General features: G+C 42.2%; 1 protein-coding gene across 5 annotated transcripts in view; it reads left to right on the plus strand.

Moving 5' to 3' along the window:
• The window catches only part of DCDC2C (doublecortin domain containing 2C), a 55,638-nt gene that overhangs the window by 25,194 nt on the left and 14,020 nt on the right, over window positions 1-16,424 (plus strand). For 4 of the 5 annotated variants that reach the window (XR_014546473.1, XR_014546474.1, XM_083607292.1 and 1 more), the window contains exons 9-12: window positions 505-564; window positions 1,982-2,020; window positions 6,283-6,340; window positions 12,461-12,838. Coding sequence is in view for 3 of the 5 variants with exons in the window: in XM_083607292.1 (XP_083463418.1) it covers window positions 505-564; window positions 1,982-2,020; window positions 6,283-6,340; window positions 12,461-12,838 (535 nt within the window). In the remaining 2 variants the exon portion in view is untranslated. The remainder of the gene's footprint in view (window positions 1-504; window positions 565-1,981; window positions 2,021-6,282; window positions 6,341-12,460; window positions 12,839-16,424) is intronic. The other variant, XM_083607293.1, reaches the window with a different exon arrangement.

The raw sequence follows: 16,424 nt of genomic DNA on the forward strand, positions 1-16,424 counted from the left end.
GAGCAGGTGATGGAAGATGCCTTTGTGGAGCCACATCTCATCCAAAGCCCTGCTGACTTACTGTGTCCAGGGCAGAAGAAGCATTCAGTTGTGAACTCTCACCTGTACTCTGAAGTGAAGCAGTCTTGTTAGAAGTTTTCCACCTCATTTACCATTTGCAAAAATGGGACCTTAGGTTCACTTTACTGTTTGAGAGGACTTTACCCATTTCCAGGCTGTCACATTAGAATAAAGGTAAAGGACCCCTGACAGTTAAGTCCAGTCGCAGACGACATTGAGGTTGTGGCGCTCATCTCACTTTACAGGTCGAGCCAATGTTAATATTGTAACACCAATTTAGGATGGCAAGCTTTCAGTAAGGCGTAACTAGTTTGTTTTCAAGAGTGGGGAAATGGGAAACAAATCGATTGCTTGATTTTTTCCTGATTTGTGATAAAATTACATAAGAGCATTTTTCTTTTCTTGTGTTCATGCAAATCTTTATTGGAATGCATGATACTCAAGGCTCCTGCTGAGGTTGTCCATGATGAAGACATTTATGCAAATTGGAGTACAGAAGAAGAGGTTAGTTTTGTTTTTGCAGTATTCGAGAACTTCCTTATACAGTTAAAATGGAATCTTGATCCGGGGGTGTTCCTTGCCGATTTTTACATCAGTCAAACAAATTAACTTCTTAACGCCCAAAGCCATCCATATTGTGGCATTTGAGATGGGTTAGTATAGCCCCGGAAACTGCATTAGTTCAGACCTGCTGAGATCAATACTTTTATTTAGAAGTGTAGTTGTATTATTTAATGTAGACAATAAAAACATTTGTAACTACTAAGTATGCTTTCATTTCAGGGAATGAAATAAAGGAATTCTCCTTTATGCAACTTTAATAATCAGATGAAGCTTCTCCACCCCTAAGTACATATATAGCTGGAATGGCTGAGCTCTTATTGCTGTCACTCAGAATTGTGTAAAGTTTCTAAGATATAATGTCCATTCTCATTATGACAGCCTGCAACTACATTTAGGTTTTGTTGGAGTCCTTTACTACCTTTTTGTAATAAGTTTGTAAACACAATGTGTAAACACAAATATTAAGCCTTTGCTTAATTTTAAGTAACTGCCAGGCCATGATGTCCCCGCCATAAGCATGGCTAGCATACCATTCAGATGGTTAGAGGGCAAATAGGGTAAGAGCCCCATTTTGTTATAGTGCACTTTACAGTTAATTTGAAACTGAATTTGAGACGGTAAGAGACCTGCTGGATTTTTTTTGGGGGGGGGGGCACAATCTAGTGCTGTCCTCTGTTTTAAATGTAGCCATGCAAATGCCTCTAAGAAAGCTTACTTATATCTAGAGATTTCTGGATATAACCTTCCGAAAACAAACCTCCTCTTTCACTATCATGGAGGTTCCATTTTAAGCATATGCATAACTTACTTTTTCAGAATTTTGCTTCATTCTCCGTTACCTTTCGATTATTAAAGTACTTTTAAAAGTAGTACTTTAATAGTGGTACTTTCCAGATGTATCTAAGAAGCTTGTTCATAAAAAGAACCTGTATTAAAATAAAAATTTGTACTCACACAGTTGTGTGTGTGTGTATAAAATTATTTTATTTTGACAAACTATAAATAAGAATAAAAAATTTGCACTCCATGACCGAGACCATTCTATTGTAACTATCCAACCTCCCAAAATTTCAACACCTCCTGCAATGGTTTGACCCCTTTCTGTTTTAACAGTACAAATTCTACAGACACCCTCCATATCTCCTCAGAATAATTTTTCCTGCACATTCCCTGTCTTACCTTAATGTCACATGTTAATTTATCATTAATAGCTATACCCCACACCTCTTTGTACCATTCTTCCCTTTTTATAATCTGGTATATATTGTATAGTTTAGCAAAGTTGTACATTTTAGTTGTATGTTTAGATAACAGTAGAATGAAGGATTAATGATTGCTTGTGATTGTTATCATGTAGGCTGAAGAATATTATCAAGACGTGAAACCTGAGAAAAAGGTCTGTTTTAAATACCCAAATATTTCAGTGTATAGAAACTATGAAACAGCAAGAGTTGAAGTACCGAGTAGGGGGAATTGGGGTGCCCCTCTTTCTTCATAATGAGCATTTGCCCAAGTGAATTAGTTTATCAATTCAGGAGGTACAAGACCATCTTTCATGTCTCCTCTATTATACAGAAATGATGGAGCCCTTTATATAAAATATATATTTCTCCCATCTAGTCAGGCTCAGATAATAACAAAATAGGAAAGTGCTTATAGTGTGGTCCAGTCATTTGTAATACTTATGTGGACTTAGGGGAAGCACTTGGGATAGAAATTGCTTGGGAGCACAGCTTCCTTACACTGATCTGAACTGAGTATTCCCATTTACCCAAGCCACTGACTTTCTCTGCATTATATACTGGATTTGGCTTGGGGCCTGACAGGGGTGCCAACTTGAATAAAATATTGTGGGGGGCCCAGGTAAGCCCACCCCACATAACTGATCACATGATGCAGTGGATCCACACCATTTGAATGGGAATACCCATCAACTTTGTGGGGGCACGACCCCCTCAAATATTTTATTGTGGGGGCTGAAGCCCCCACGGCCCCTAGAAGTTGGCTCCTATGGGGCCTGAGTTGTCCTTCAATTTCCCATTTCTCTTGTGGCCTCCCATATCATCTCTCACGCTGTTTTCCCAACCCTCCTGAACAAGAGTTTCTTGGGGCTGCAGCGGGAAGAAAAGTTTGGTGAAAATTGCCTCCTCCAGTGAAAGCATCCCTGAACAGAGTTCCGATCATGGGAACACGGGATCGGAACTCTGTATACTAAGAGACGAGAAGGATGGGGAAATACTGGTTCATGCTGCTGAAATGGAATCACTTCAACATATCCGTGTAGTTAAGCACGCCACATTAATATCGGACTTAGAAAATTAAGCACATTGTTAAAGTTGAAAAATCATGAATTCTTGGCTGAAAGACAGTGAAGAGCAGTGGGCAAATAAAATATATTACAGATTTGCTCTGGAAGCAGTTACGAAGTAGTAACTGCTAACATTAGATTAAACAAGCTGTGGGTTTTAATATATGCAAAGATTTATAGTAATAATTTAGTGCTATTGATTTCTTTAGCAATCAACTAGCAGCAAAAGAGTTTTCTTTAATTAATAATGCCCGAACTGCCAATAAAGTGTATATTAAGTATTTTCTCCGCCAGTGAAATTTTGTAAAATCAAATATGTATTGATTTTATAATTGGCTTTCTTATTCATTGCTCACAAAATATATTTAAGTTGATATCTCTTCTTACTTTCTTGATACAGTTTTGTGGCTATGGTTGAAGTATTTTAGAACTTCGCTTGAAAATAGGATTGATATTGACCGAACCAGAAGTATTAAATGCTGTCGAACAGGAATGCATTGGGGAGAATCCTCAGTGTTAAGATTTTTGGTCCAGGGCTGCAACTTTGCCAACAGTGGGATTTATAGTAGAATCCTATGCTTATCTACTCAGAAATAAGCTCCGTTCAATGGAGCTTGTTTCCAGTGCCTAAGTAGATGTGTGTAGAAGGCAGAGGCAAACTCGGCCCTCCAGATGTCTTGGGACTACAACTCCCATCATCCCTGACCACGGGTTCTGTTAGCTAGGGATGATGGGAGTTGTAGTCCCAAAACATCTGGAGAGCTGAGATTGCCTATGCCTGGTGTATAGCATAGCAGCCTTAGTAGTGTAAGTATGCAGAGAAAAAAAATGGAATTTAGCCAGTGTGTAACAGGACTGCAGCCTGGGGCTTTATCTGAATACTTTGCTTTATAACTATGGAAAATGATTAGAACTGTATTTATTATATCTGATGACTTTACGTCAGGAAAGGTTGATAAAAGGTGGATAAATGGGTTTTTACTCTGAAATGCAGTGTGTCCCGATAAAGCTGCTCCCAAACATTTTAGGGTAGGAGTTCTGGTACACATGGCCAAAGGATTACTGGATTGTATCCCCCATGTTAGCTCAAAACATGTCATTAATTTTAAAAGTTACTAGTTTGTCTGGAATTCAGGATGCCTCACACAATATTTTAAATGCTGCTACGTTCAAAAAAAGTCAATTCTCTCACGCAGCCAAAGCTGAATCACCCATTCAACAAATCTTCACTTCCTTTTATCAGTCCGTTCATTGGGCTTTGAAGAACGGAGTCTCAACTATTACATAACAAGCATACATTAGCAATTTGTCATTTTCTAGCAGAGAATGCCTCAGTGCTATAATAAATCTTGCCGGTTTTTAACTGCAGATGCACCTTGTTTAAGACATTACAAAAGTGGATTTATTACGGCAATTATTATGCTGGTGTCTATGAAATATACTGAAATTTCATAGGGATTTGAATTGCTAGATTGTTCTACCCTGCGGTACAGTCTGTCAGTTTTTATCACATTTAAATAAGTTGGACTTAAAATCCGTATCCTATGAATGACTGCTAGCCCATATCTATCTATCTGTCTATCTTTCTATCTATCTGTCTGTCTGTCTGTCTGTCTATCATCTCTAACTATCTATGCATCCATGCCCCTCCTATTCTCATGCTGTGTGAGAGAGAGAACAGCTACTGTTGCTTCACTCTGTCACGCGATAACGATTGTCATGGCTTGAGCTGTATGGAATTCTAAAGAAATTCCATACAAAGTGCAGAATATGTTCGGCTTCCTCACCAAAACATCCTCAGATGATTGAATTAATTGGTTATAGATATCAGATGGTTTGATGTAGACGTTGAGTGTGTATCTTGAAATCAGCTGCCTGACTGCTGCTTGGTGGTTGAATGGGGTTGAGCAGGCTTAAGGTTGTTCTTCAACGTGCATCACATCTGAGCGGCCCACAAGATCGCTGGGAGGGAGTGCTAAGGACCGTCAGCCCCCAAGTTTGGCATCTGGACATGAAGCACCCCACAGGCTGCCTTAAGGGAATGCTCCATGACAGCAAAGCGGGGGGGGGGGCAGCCAATGCCTTTCCCAACTCAATGCCTTCTCTGCCAACCAGTTGTGGTGATTGTGATGACGTAGTAGGCAAAACCTGCAGAGGTTAGTCTGCAAGGAGAATTCCTCTCTGGCCTCTGAATACAGTGACCAGTGTAATCCATAGCAAGGTCCAGCAACAGCTTTAGGCAGCTCGTAAACCACAGAAATGGTAACCCTGGCAGCTGGCAGAGCCACAGAAACACTTCTGCGCCTCTTTGCCATATCTCTGGAGCTGGTAGTCAAAAAGTTTATCTCTGAGCCTGACGGAACAAGTTTTGTGGTGAAGAAGCCATCCCACAGCTGCCCGTTCATTGTCCATTTCTGCCTCTCACAGTTTGGCTCGCAGCTGTGGTTCATAAAAGGAGAGCAGTTTCCTTTCTGGGTGGCATCTATTATCTCATCATTTTTTGAATGACATGAAATAATAATGGATATTCTTGCATTGGGCACGCTCATTCACTCGGGCTTTGAACTCTTTGCGATCGAGTGCTTCACCAGAGTATTCCAGTACAAAGGTGTTGGAGGGTAGGTCTTTTGCTGCTCTCACCAACGCCCCCCCACCTTTATTTTCTGTCAGAATGACTTCAACATCTGTGTGTTGTTTCTTCTGAAACCATCGGTTGGAACAGTACTCCCTATTGGGGCGTCTTGAGGAACATTCTATCATGAGTAGATGATTAAGACAGTCTTTTCCACACGCCACCTCTCCTTGAGAAATGTGGGAGGAGAATAGGAAATCCAGCCTGGCTGCCGAAACCATGGCACTGCTGGCCTTATCAGGGAGTGGACCAGAAGGAAGAGGTTCTCCCTCCCCAGCCCCTAGCAGTGGCGTCCCCAGCCCCCACAGGCACGTTCCCCAGCAGTCAGTGCGACAAGGGGAGACAGAAGCGCCCTCTCCAGCCAACAGCTACGCCCACAACAGTTGCTTCCAGCAGGAATGAGCCTTTCTGCAAATTCTCCCTTCCTGCTGCAGCCCTCTCCTGCCTCAGCCCCATATTGGCCTAGAAAGACTCTCAGGAGCAGTGGAAGATGAGAAATCTCCCTGTAAGTGAAACTCCACTTATGGAGCTTGGGATTCAAAGCCTGTGCGTGCGTGTGTGTGTGTGTGTGTATACACACACACACATATATTTACACACACACACACACACACACACATATATATATATATAATATTGCTATTCCATACTGATGATTATACTGTTTTGATGATCTAGAGTATTTTAGAACCTTAACTGATGTTGATTTTTGTTTCAGGAAAGAAAGGGCGTTTTCAAAAAAATGTTTGGATTCTTCTTCAGATCAAAGAAGAAAGGTATGTCATAAATTTATTTACAATACAAATAAGAAATAGCAAATATACTCCATGGCTAATCTATTCTACGGTACCATTATGTTGGGATTACAGTATTTCTTTTGTGTGTGTGTTTTTGAAAACCAACAATGTAAGAATTACCATGCTTGGCTAGACCTAATTCTGCCGAGCTCAGCATTCTTTCTGCTGACATTGGACAACCAGATATATGCTAAGCATAATTCTTCAAGCAAGACGTAGTTCTGCTAGTCACCCTTTCTTGGTTACTCCCCATCATCTACAGAATTTGACTGTTTCTTAATATGAAAATTATGCTCGTGGTTCTTAACATGAAACTGTTCTTAACCTGAGATACCACTTTAGCTAGTGGGGCCTCCCGCTGCCACACAATTTCTGTTCTCATCCGGAAGCAAAGTTCTTAACCAGAGGTACTATTTTTGGATTAGCGGAGTCTGTAACCTGAACCATCTGTAACCTGAAGTGTCTGTAACCCGAGGTACCGCTGTACTAATGATTGTCACGACATTCTTTGGTAGTAGGTTCCACAGGTGAATGTGTGTGTGTTTGTGTGTATAAAAACTAACCAACCCAAACCACCCTCCATTGTTTGCCCTAGATTCACTGCCTGTCTGTTTCATCCGAAACGTTTTGAAAGCGAATACTTTTACACTCTGCACATCATTCATGATTTATTAACCTCTGTCCTTAGGGCAGTTTTTGATGCCTCATAAAGGCAAACCCAGATCTGCCATTGAATTGCATGCTCAGCACAGCCACAGCCATTCATGATTTCCTGATAAGCATGCATGCATTTGTCACTTTAACCCTTTAATTGTTTGCGTGGGTATTTCAAAACAGATGTGCATCTAAAAGTGAATTGTGTGGTGTGGCCCTAAGTTGTCTTTTTCAAAAGTCAGACCAACTGTTGAAACTAGTGACCCTCAATGTGTTTAGCTGCTGAGGCTAGAAACCTCAAAACAACACTCTCGCTGTCATTGATCAGGAAGGAGACTTAAAATTTGGCCTCTGAATTTTCATGCACAACTATTTGCAGCTGGTGTTTGGAGCTTGAAAATATGGTTCCCTTTGTGCTGAATTAGCACTAGCAAGGCTTCCACCAAATCATAAAACCCCGTAGCTGGTGGATCTTGGCTGTGGGCTTGTGCCTTAAATCTCACTGTTATTTTCCTTTCCTTTCCTCTCTTCATTTTTTGGCTGATAAATCAATATGCCTAGACTATACAGGCAACCCCCCTTTTACATGCATTTGATATGTGCACAATCGTGTATAGGTGTATCGTGCCAAACCTGGAAGTGACTCAGAAACATCATAACAATACCAATGAAACATCACTAAAAGCAAGGCAGAGGCAGGATGGGATGTTTGCTCACTTTTTCACTTATACGTGATTCCGCCAACGCATGCAGTACCTTGGAACGTAACCTTCATGTACACAGGGGGCTGCCTGTATCTCATATTGTTCTCTAACTTTCTGAACGATTTATATTTTTATATTGGCATCTGTCTCAAGAGACAATGGAGTGTGCTTCCGGGGGTGAAAGCAAGCCACTGCGTTAGCAACACCGAAGCGAGCTCCCTGGAGCGCAAGCAGTGTGTAGCAGTCCTGGACTGCCCAGACGACAAGACCTCCTTGCCCCCCAGTCTCGCTGATGTGGTCCAAAGGAAAGGAAAGCAATACGTTTGGCACCAGCTTGGCTGCAGGAGTTGCCGGAAGGAGGCGTGCAATGTGCCATCCAACTCTCTTGGGACTCCATGCTGGATTTGTGTAGGGCAGGGGTCAGCAAACTTCTTCAACAGGGGGCCGGCCCACTGTCTCTCAGACCTTGTGGGGGGCCGGACTATATTTTGAAAAAAAGAAGAAGAACGAATTCCTATGACCCACAAATAACCCAGAGATGCATTTTAAAGAAAAGGACACATTCTACTCATGTAAAAACACGCTGATTCCCAGACTGTCCACAGTCTGGATTTAGAAAGCGATTAGGCTGGCACCGGCTCCCAGGCCTTAGGTTGCCTACCCATGGTGTAGGGCTTACTCCTGAGCCTTTTCTTCTCCTGAAGATAGGCTGTGGAGGTTTAGGATCAGGGTTTTCCTTCTCCTAAATGGGATACCTTCCCAGGTTGACAAGCCCTATCTGCCCCTCACTTTGCTTTAAAGCACGTTCAGAAACCATTAACCATTGGACCCACTACTGGTCTTGTCCACTCAATCTGCTGGATCTCATCTTTGCATTCGTCCCTGAGGGTTTGAGACCCATCAGCTACTCTCACCTGGTTTAGCCTGCCAGTCGAAAAGCTTTGCAGCTGTTACATTACATATGTTTCCTTTCCCCCTTGAACAATTTCTTCTTTGTAAAATACATTTTATAACAAATAAAGTACAAATGCTAACAGGAAGGAGGCAGGCTTTAATCCCTCTGACCGGCTGTGTGTGGATCTTTGCCATGCTTATCTACAGCAAGTCAAAACTAAAAATTGGAGGTGGTAGCTCATAGTATGTGCATGGCACCGTGAAATGTCATGCGTGGAGGTGGGGGCTGCTTCAGATAGGTCTATGGGCCCTTTATACAACACAAAACTATAGGTTTGTAATGCTTTCCAGTGCAGGGCTTCCTCCCATTACTCCTAAAGTTTTGATAAAGGAAAAGTGAGTAACTAACATTAAATAACTAACCGGATAATTTAGGTAAACTCCCGAGAGAGTGCTTCTCATATTTGCAACAGTGAGCCAGAAAAATACTTACAGCCTCTTGATTTAAACAAGCTGTCTCAGCAGTTCATCTTTACAGCTTAAAAAAAGAAAGAAAGATTTGCACTTGTGAGTGAATCCATATTCTGACAGCATTAAATGTTGGTTGTTTCTTACGAAATATTTTCCAGCAAAGTATGGTAACCTATTCAACATGAGTCTTAACGCCAGCCAATTCATTCATTCTTGAGAACTATTATCTTTGTCCTGTCATAGACTCGTTTTGTCAGCTGGGAAGCTACAGAGTTATGCATTTTCTCCTTACACATGAATACTATCTTTTTTGGTGAAGTTATATTCATTAACTGGCTTTTCATTGAAAAGCTGCTGTAGCTTCTGGACTACAAAAGCCTGAGAAATTCATTTGGGTAATGCTAGATGGCTAGAAGTCTACATTTTCGCAAATGTCTTGGTTTTAAGCATATGGTCTAATGCAGATTCTTTTCCCTTTGCGTGAGGTACCTTTGGTGTATTTTTTGTGTGAGAGAAATCTATCATATATATTTGCAGGGGGAAACACATATATAAGAAGTCAGGCTGCATAACAATGCAGTTCACTGAAAGCAAGCAGCTGAAAGGAAACTGAAAACCCAAGAGTTAGTCTATCCTGGCAATGCATTCCCTTGATAGTAGTCACTGGAGACTCAACCAGACCTCTGGCATTCCTTTTGCTTTTTGTTGTCTTGCTTCTGCCCTCCCTGAACAGTGGGGACAGAGGGAAGCACGAAGCCTTGGCCTGCAAGCACATAGCCATGGCACAGCAATGAGTACCACCACTGTAGAAGTTGAGTCACGGAAATTTGCTCACTGTCTCTATGTCCCGTCTTTGACATATGGTGATATTTCTTTGATTACCAAATTGCCTGGGTGAGAAGCAATGTTGTATATCCATTGTCATCTTCAGTTCCCGATGAGCCAGCGTATCAAATATGAAAGAAGCATAGGTAGGATGTCAGGATTCTCATGACAAAGCATTGCGACTGTAAATGCTCAGTGGTTATTAACCAGTTATTTTCTTCACCGTCAGTCATGAATATACAACATGGTATCAACATGAATTGCATAGTGGTGAGCTTACAACCAGCAGCACATTGCTCAGCCAGCATTCTCCCTGCAAAAAGCTGTGCCAAACCAACAATAGTTGTTGATGCATTAGGGCAGTGATGGCTAAACTTGGCCCTCCTGAAGTGAAGGACATGAGGAAGGAGTTGATAATGCAGGTGAGCAGCGCACAGGTGAGCTGCAAGCAAGCTGCTGGACAGCTCTGTGGAGGCTCTTTTTATTGACACAATATGCAAACCCAGGCAGATACATTTTGGGCTTTACACATCTTCCAGCCCCGAGATCGTGGGGTAGTACAAAGCTATTCTGGCACCTGTTTCCACTGTGTCATTTCCCCCTTGCACAGTGTATGACGAAGGAGACAAAGACCTCAGAGACAAAGGTCACAGACAGGACACCGCAAACTACTGAGACTGCAAAAGGTTAGACAGAGGGGAAGATGTTCAGACAGCTGCGGCTTTATCTGTGAGGAGGAGTGTTCCCTGCACCCCAAGGTCACGCGTGCAGGCAGCTGAGGCTGCTCCGCACCCAGCGATCATTCCTACACCCTCCAGCTGTTTTGGGACTACAGTTCCCATCATCCCTGACCACTGGTCCTGTTAGCTAAGGATTATGGGAGTTGTAGTCCTAAAACAGCTGGAGGACCAAGTTTGGCCATCACTACATTAGGGCATCACCTCATAGGAAGACTGTATTCTCCCACTCCACCCCACATCCCAGATATAAGTAGTTTAGAATCGGTTGATGCTGATGATGAAGTCAAGATGTGCCAGGACTTGTAATGCTACAATGCAGTGAGAAGACAATGTCAAAACTAACTGACTAGATAAATATAAAAAATAGATAAACTGGAGTGTGAAACATGGGCGATGTTATTGCTGATTGGACAAATATACTCAAGGACTTCACTTACATCCTTTATTCAACAGCAGAGGGAAGCTGAGTCCATGTTACAACATTGTGTATTCCAGAACGTGCAACACTTGGCAATTTGAAGCTATGGGTCTAGTACCTGCACTACTGCAGAGATTACATCCTTGTGGAAAATACAGCATGTGTGATACATTTCTTATTATGGGACACTGTGAGGTGGATCACCCGATATAGTTATCTCCTTACCATTCAAATGAACACATCTCAGAGCAGCAGTGGATGAGCTGTTGGATGCAACTACACCACCTAATGATGGATGATTTTGGAATGGATGTTTATCCATGTGCCAGTTTATAAAATAGTCACGTGGTCTTTCAGGGGTGATCTCTGACCTACGCTTGTGCCGTCTCAACGCGCTCGATAACACTTCTCTGTGCCATTACAACTTTGCAAACCTTCATGCATGAAAGTTGCTTGTCTTACTGAATGCCTGGAGTTGAAACTGCTGAAGATGAAGAGCATACGGCTGTTGGATTTCAGTGCTAGCAAGCAGCAATTGTGTCTCCTGGTCTTCCGAACTATGAATATGCCCAAGAGGTGGTATATCCTGTCTTAGCAAAAGAAACAAAAACCAGCAGAAGCTCTTCACTTGAGACATTTGTATCCAGCCCATCCATTAGTTTCATACCAAAAAGAGTACCACGCTTAGAGAAATCCAAGGAGCTCAAGCTATGCTCTGTTTGAGAGCAGTGGCACACTGGATAATTAGTTACCCATTTGTCATTTTTTCCTGGATGAATCTGGGCACCATTGCATAGTAGGGGCACTTGGAACTGGCTCAAGAAAGCTTTGTTTGATTCATCTAGAATTCCGTACCTCAATATTACAGGAGGATCAAGAACATCAGAAAGACTAATAGACCTTGCAGAACTGGTGGAACTAACAGCAAAAAATAGGAAACCATTGTGACGGACTGTTCATGGAAGGATGAATATCTGAAAAAGATATCATACATGGATGAAATGGCAAGCAGGATTTGCAATACGAGCAGCGGAAGAAAAATGATAACATATGAAATAGAAGATACATCTTAGGAGAAACTTTTATTAGAATGCAGTATGCAAATAGGATGGGATTAAGAACAGCATGCAGGGAAAGGTGGGAAGTCAAAGTTTAAAGAGAAATCTATAGCAAATTTGAAATCTGGAATTTATATGTTAAAGATTTTAAAGTTTTATAAAAATTTGGCACATACATAAAGAACATCAGTAGGGCTAATGGGTAACATCAGTCCTTGATCATCATGACCTAGTGAGATGAGGGCTGCAGAACCTTGCATCACTGCACCACTTAGCTCTTACTTCCTCATTACCTGGACCTCCATTTCATTTACAGTTACATTTTTTGTTCACAGGTGATGAGACTTTATTAGCTGGAAGTGCTGGGTCTATGGTAGGAACTGACAGCCACACAAGTAATGTCGGTGGCACCACTCAACCACCCCCTGTAGCTGAAGTGCCACAGAGTCCCTCTACCAGAATGGACAGTAAAGAAAATGAGGGAGATACAGACAGCATTGGTTCCCCAGAAATGGAGGGACAAGACGCACCAGCACAACTTGTACCTAAGAGGAGGGAGATGCAGGAAGAAGATGAACCATCACACCTTGTACCCAATGAGAAGACAGGACATAGTGATCAGCCAGAGGACCAAGCGGACTCTGTCAACATGCCAGAACAACAGCTGATGCAGAATGATGCAACTGGAGATGTAAAAGCCATCAGCCAGGATGGTGAGTTGCCACATACAGGGAGAATGCGCTGTGCTGTCTGCCAGAGCAGAAATGGGATGCTGCTATGCATATGCTACAACCTTGGTCCCACCCAACTCTGCAACTCTATGATTCAGTGATTCCAACTGTTATTGATAACTTTCAAGTGAAGACTGTGCTCATTGGGGAAGTTGCTTTGTTCTCTCTCTCATGGGTTTTGTTTCAGCCGAAACTTGCTGGAAACTCAGTTCCAGCACCTCTCAGGTGGGCGCCATTGCCATTATAAGAGAACAAGGGAAGGTGTTCATGGTGAGTTTTGGCACCTCTTTTCCTAGAAAAAAATGACACTGCTCTCACTGATGGCCAAATCAAACTACGGGAGTTGGCAAATCGATCTGGTTTGGAGTTAGGAATTAGCATTCATTTGGAACTCTTTCCCTTCCAGATACTTTGCCTCCTGTTAATGAGAATAGCTAGTTTACACCAGACCTGCTTTCTCTGTACGGCTTTGCACAGGCACCTGTAGAGCAAACTTGAAGGAGCTTAAAGGGTGTGCTTGGGGTGCCAGCCAGATTGGACACCTAGCTAGCACTCTGGACTTCTGACTAATAATGGTACACAACAGCTTCTCCCCTCTTATTTCGTTTGATTTTTTTTTGCTTCTAGTGTGTCGAATTAAATACGGGTATAATAAATAGATCAGCTCAGAATATATTGTAGTGCATAACGTTTACTTTTCTGAGTAGAAGTCTCCATTTTCTTCCTCCTGCTCCCTACCCCCAAAATTCATTGCATTCCTTGAAATATCTCTAGTGTTGGTAATCGGCATGTTTGGTCTGCTGGCTTAGGCAGAGATGCTAAAATACCCTAAAGTTAATTTTGTAATGCACGAACCCTCACTATGTTAGAATCCGTGTAATAATGACAATAGCCTATTTACTCTTCCTCTCACACATAGTTTTCATTTCTTGGTTGATTAACTTTAGGTAGATAACTGAGTATTATGAATGTAATGAGAAGAAGAAAAAATCCATTGTGCTTTCAATTACTTCCAATAGTGAAAAGGTATAATTATAGAAGCTAGGAGGGTAAGTCCTCTGTATTATTTTGTTTATATTGCAGATGAAGCTGCAGTACTGTGTTTTCCTAACGCTTTCCATCAGAACATCCTATTTTCATTTCCGTCACCATGTTGTAGAAACATTTCAGGTCTGCCTCAGGCTGCAAACTTCAGCAATAATGATTATGTCATTTCCAGGAATGTGATTATGCGTAAAAACCCCCAAACCTTCCTCCTGATAGGCATATGCCTTCTTTCACTGAGCTCTCACGCTTCCACCCATTGGATCATGGATTTATTATTTATTTCATCTCACTTTCTAGCTTCTGTCATCCCCAGGCCTTGGGGCAAATTGCAGCTAAATAAAAAGAAAAGAAAGCTTTGCCACACCCAGGGTGTTGTGCGCAGATGTTTCCAAGGCTGCATTCTGTGTGTACTTCAAAGTCCACTTAAAAGGCATGGGGCTTAACTACAAATTACATATACTTATACACTAGCATGCAAGTTTGCTAATTTTTAAGCATAGATGGGAGAGGGTATCGACCGTTCTTGCCTATGTGTGCTGCTATAATGATTTTGATTATGGGATTACATTTCCCCCTCTAAGGGATCGCAGAGATGTTCAGCAAAAAAAGGTATTAACAATAATCTGGGAATGAATTAGCATTTTATAATGAATGAGCCGTCAGTTGAAGGATTCTGCCTCATTTGTTGAACATGCTGGAAGGTGTGTAGCAAATGAAATGGGAGACCGCATAGGCCGACGGGTAGTGGCTGTTTGTAGGTTAGAGATGTGAACGGAATAATGTAGTACTGTATTAAAATCCCCAGTCCCATTGACAACCAACCTACAGAGACCTAGGTTGTTCAGTCATGAATTTCTAGGTAGAAGCAGACTTCTTTAAAAAAACCACAACTGAAAATCAGTGCCCTGCTATGGCATGTAACACAACTTATCCCATGTATTGATATTGTTGTGCAGTTTTTCTCTGCCAAAAAATGGCCAGTGATTGGAATCAAGGAAATCCACAGTGTTGTCAGGGCGTAGGGTAATTTTTACTAGGCATTGCATGAAGCTGACATCACACTGTAGACACACTGTTAACAGGATCATGAATTCTCTTGTCTCTGGTGATCTTGAGTCAGCAGCTGTCTCCCAACCAAAATTATCCTCACCACAATCCTAAGAGTTAAAATTGATTAACACACCATCTACACCACCATTAGGTTGTGTCAGGGAACTGCCATCGGAACTAGAGGAGGAGGCGAGGCCCCACAACGATGCTGGAGAGGGGCCAAGCAGGGAGAGAGGCAAGTCTCCTGTTGGGAAAGAAAATCAGCGGTACACCAGGGATAGAGGGGGGCCAATGGGGGAAGCAGAGAGCAGGCTCCGGGACTCTTCACTGGACACCAGCGGGGAGAGCACAGGTCCTCCGCTACCCACGCCCTCCCTGCGCAGAAGACTTCCGCGCAGGGAGAGTAGGAGGAGACTGGGCGTCAAACAACTTTTATGTTGGATAAGGTTTAAGAAACGCCCACTGACGGATTCTGCCAGTGACTGAACAGCCACGGAGTGGATGGCTGTCCAGCGAGAAATGGTTTAACCAGCCAACCTAGCCCAGAGCGGCGGCTGTTTACGCATAAGTAACCCCTAAGGCCATTACAGCAGTCCAGCGAGAAATGGTTTAACCAGCCAACCTAGCCCAGAGCGGCGGCTATTTACGCACAAGCAACCCCTAAAGCCATTACGGGTTGTCTGGAGCAAAGGCAGAATACAAAGGAACAAATCAATAACTCAATTTCTAATTTTAACTGATATTTATTTGCATTGTATTGAGTTCCTTGAACACCACTTAGAGACGACTATAATTAAGTAGCATATAAATTGTTTAAATAATAAAATAATTAAAAATATTGCTAAGCTTGAGTACAACAGGGAAATTTATTTAATTCAGCTTTTCCTTGTCTCTTCCTCACGTCCTCCTGGATGCCTAAATATAATGTGGGACTTCCCCCCCCTGAAGTTTTGTTTACAACTAGACATGTAAAGTCGGGGGAAGGAGGTATTTTTTGTCCGCCATTTTTCAAAATATTCATCCAAAATATTTTCTCACGGAATGAGTGAAATGATTCGTAACGTAAGACTCTACCCATTCCAAATCTATAGTATTAAAGGATGAGAATTGCTGTGTAGATATATACAATAGTTAAATCCAAATGCTTTTGTCTACCCAGAGGGTTATTTTTATGAGAGGAGCATATAGGGCAGCAGTTCTCAATCTGTGAGTCCCCAGATGTTGTTGGACTACAACTCCTATCATCCCTGAGCTCTGGCCTTGCTAGCTAGGGGTGATGGGAGTTGTAGTTCAACAACATCTGGGGACCCACAGGTTGAGAAAGGCTGAAATAGGGCCTTCGTTTTCTTGTGAATTACTACTTTCCTTCTTCTGGTGGCCTTTGATCTACTTTGTAAGTACTGTCTTGCATTTCTTGCCCTTTTGATCTGTCCCCTCTTCTTGGGATGGTAACCCAAGCAAGGGAAGGTCA

Source organism: Podarcis filfolensis (assembly GCF_964270895.1).
Source record: "Podarcis filfolensis genome assembly, chromosome: 3".
Classification (NCBI taxonomy): Eukaryota; Metazoa; Chordata; class Lepidosauria; order Squamata; family Lacertidae; genus Podarcis; species Podarcis filfolensis.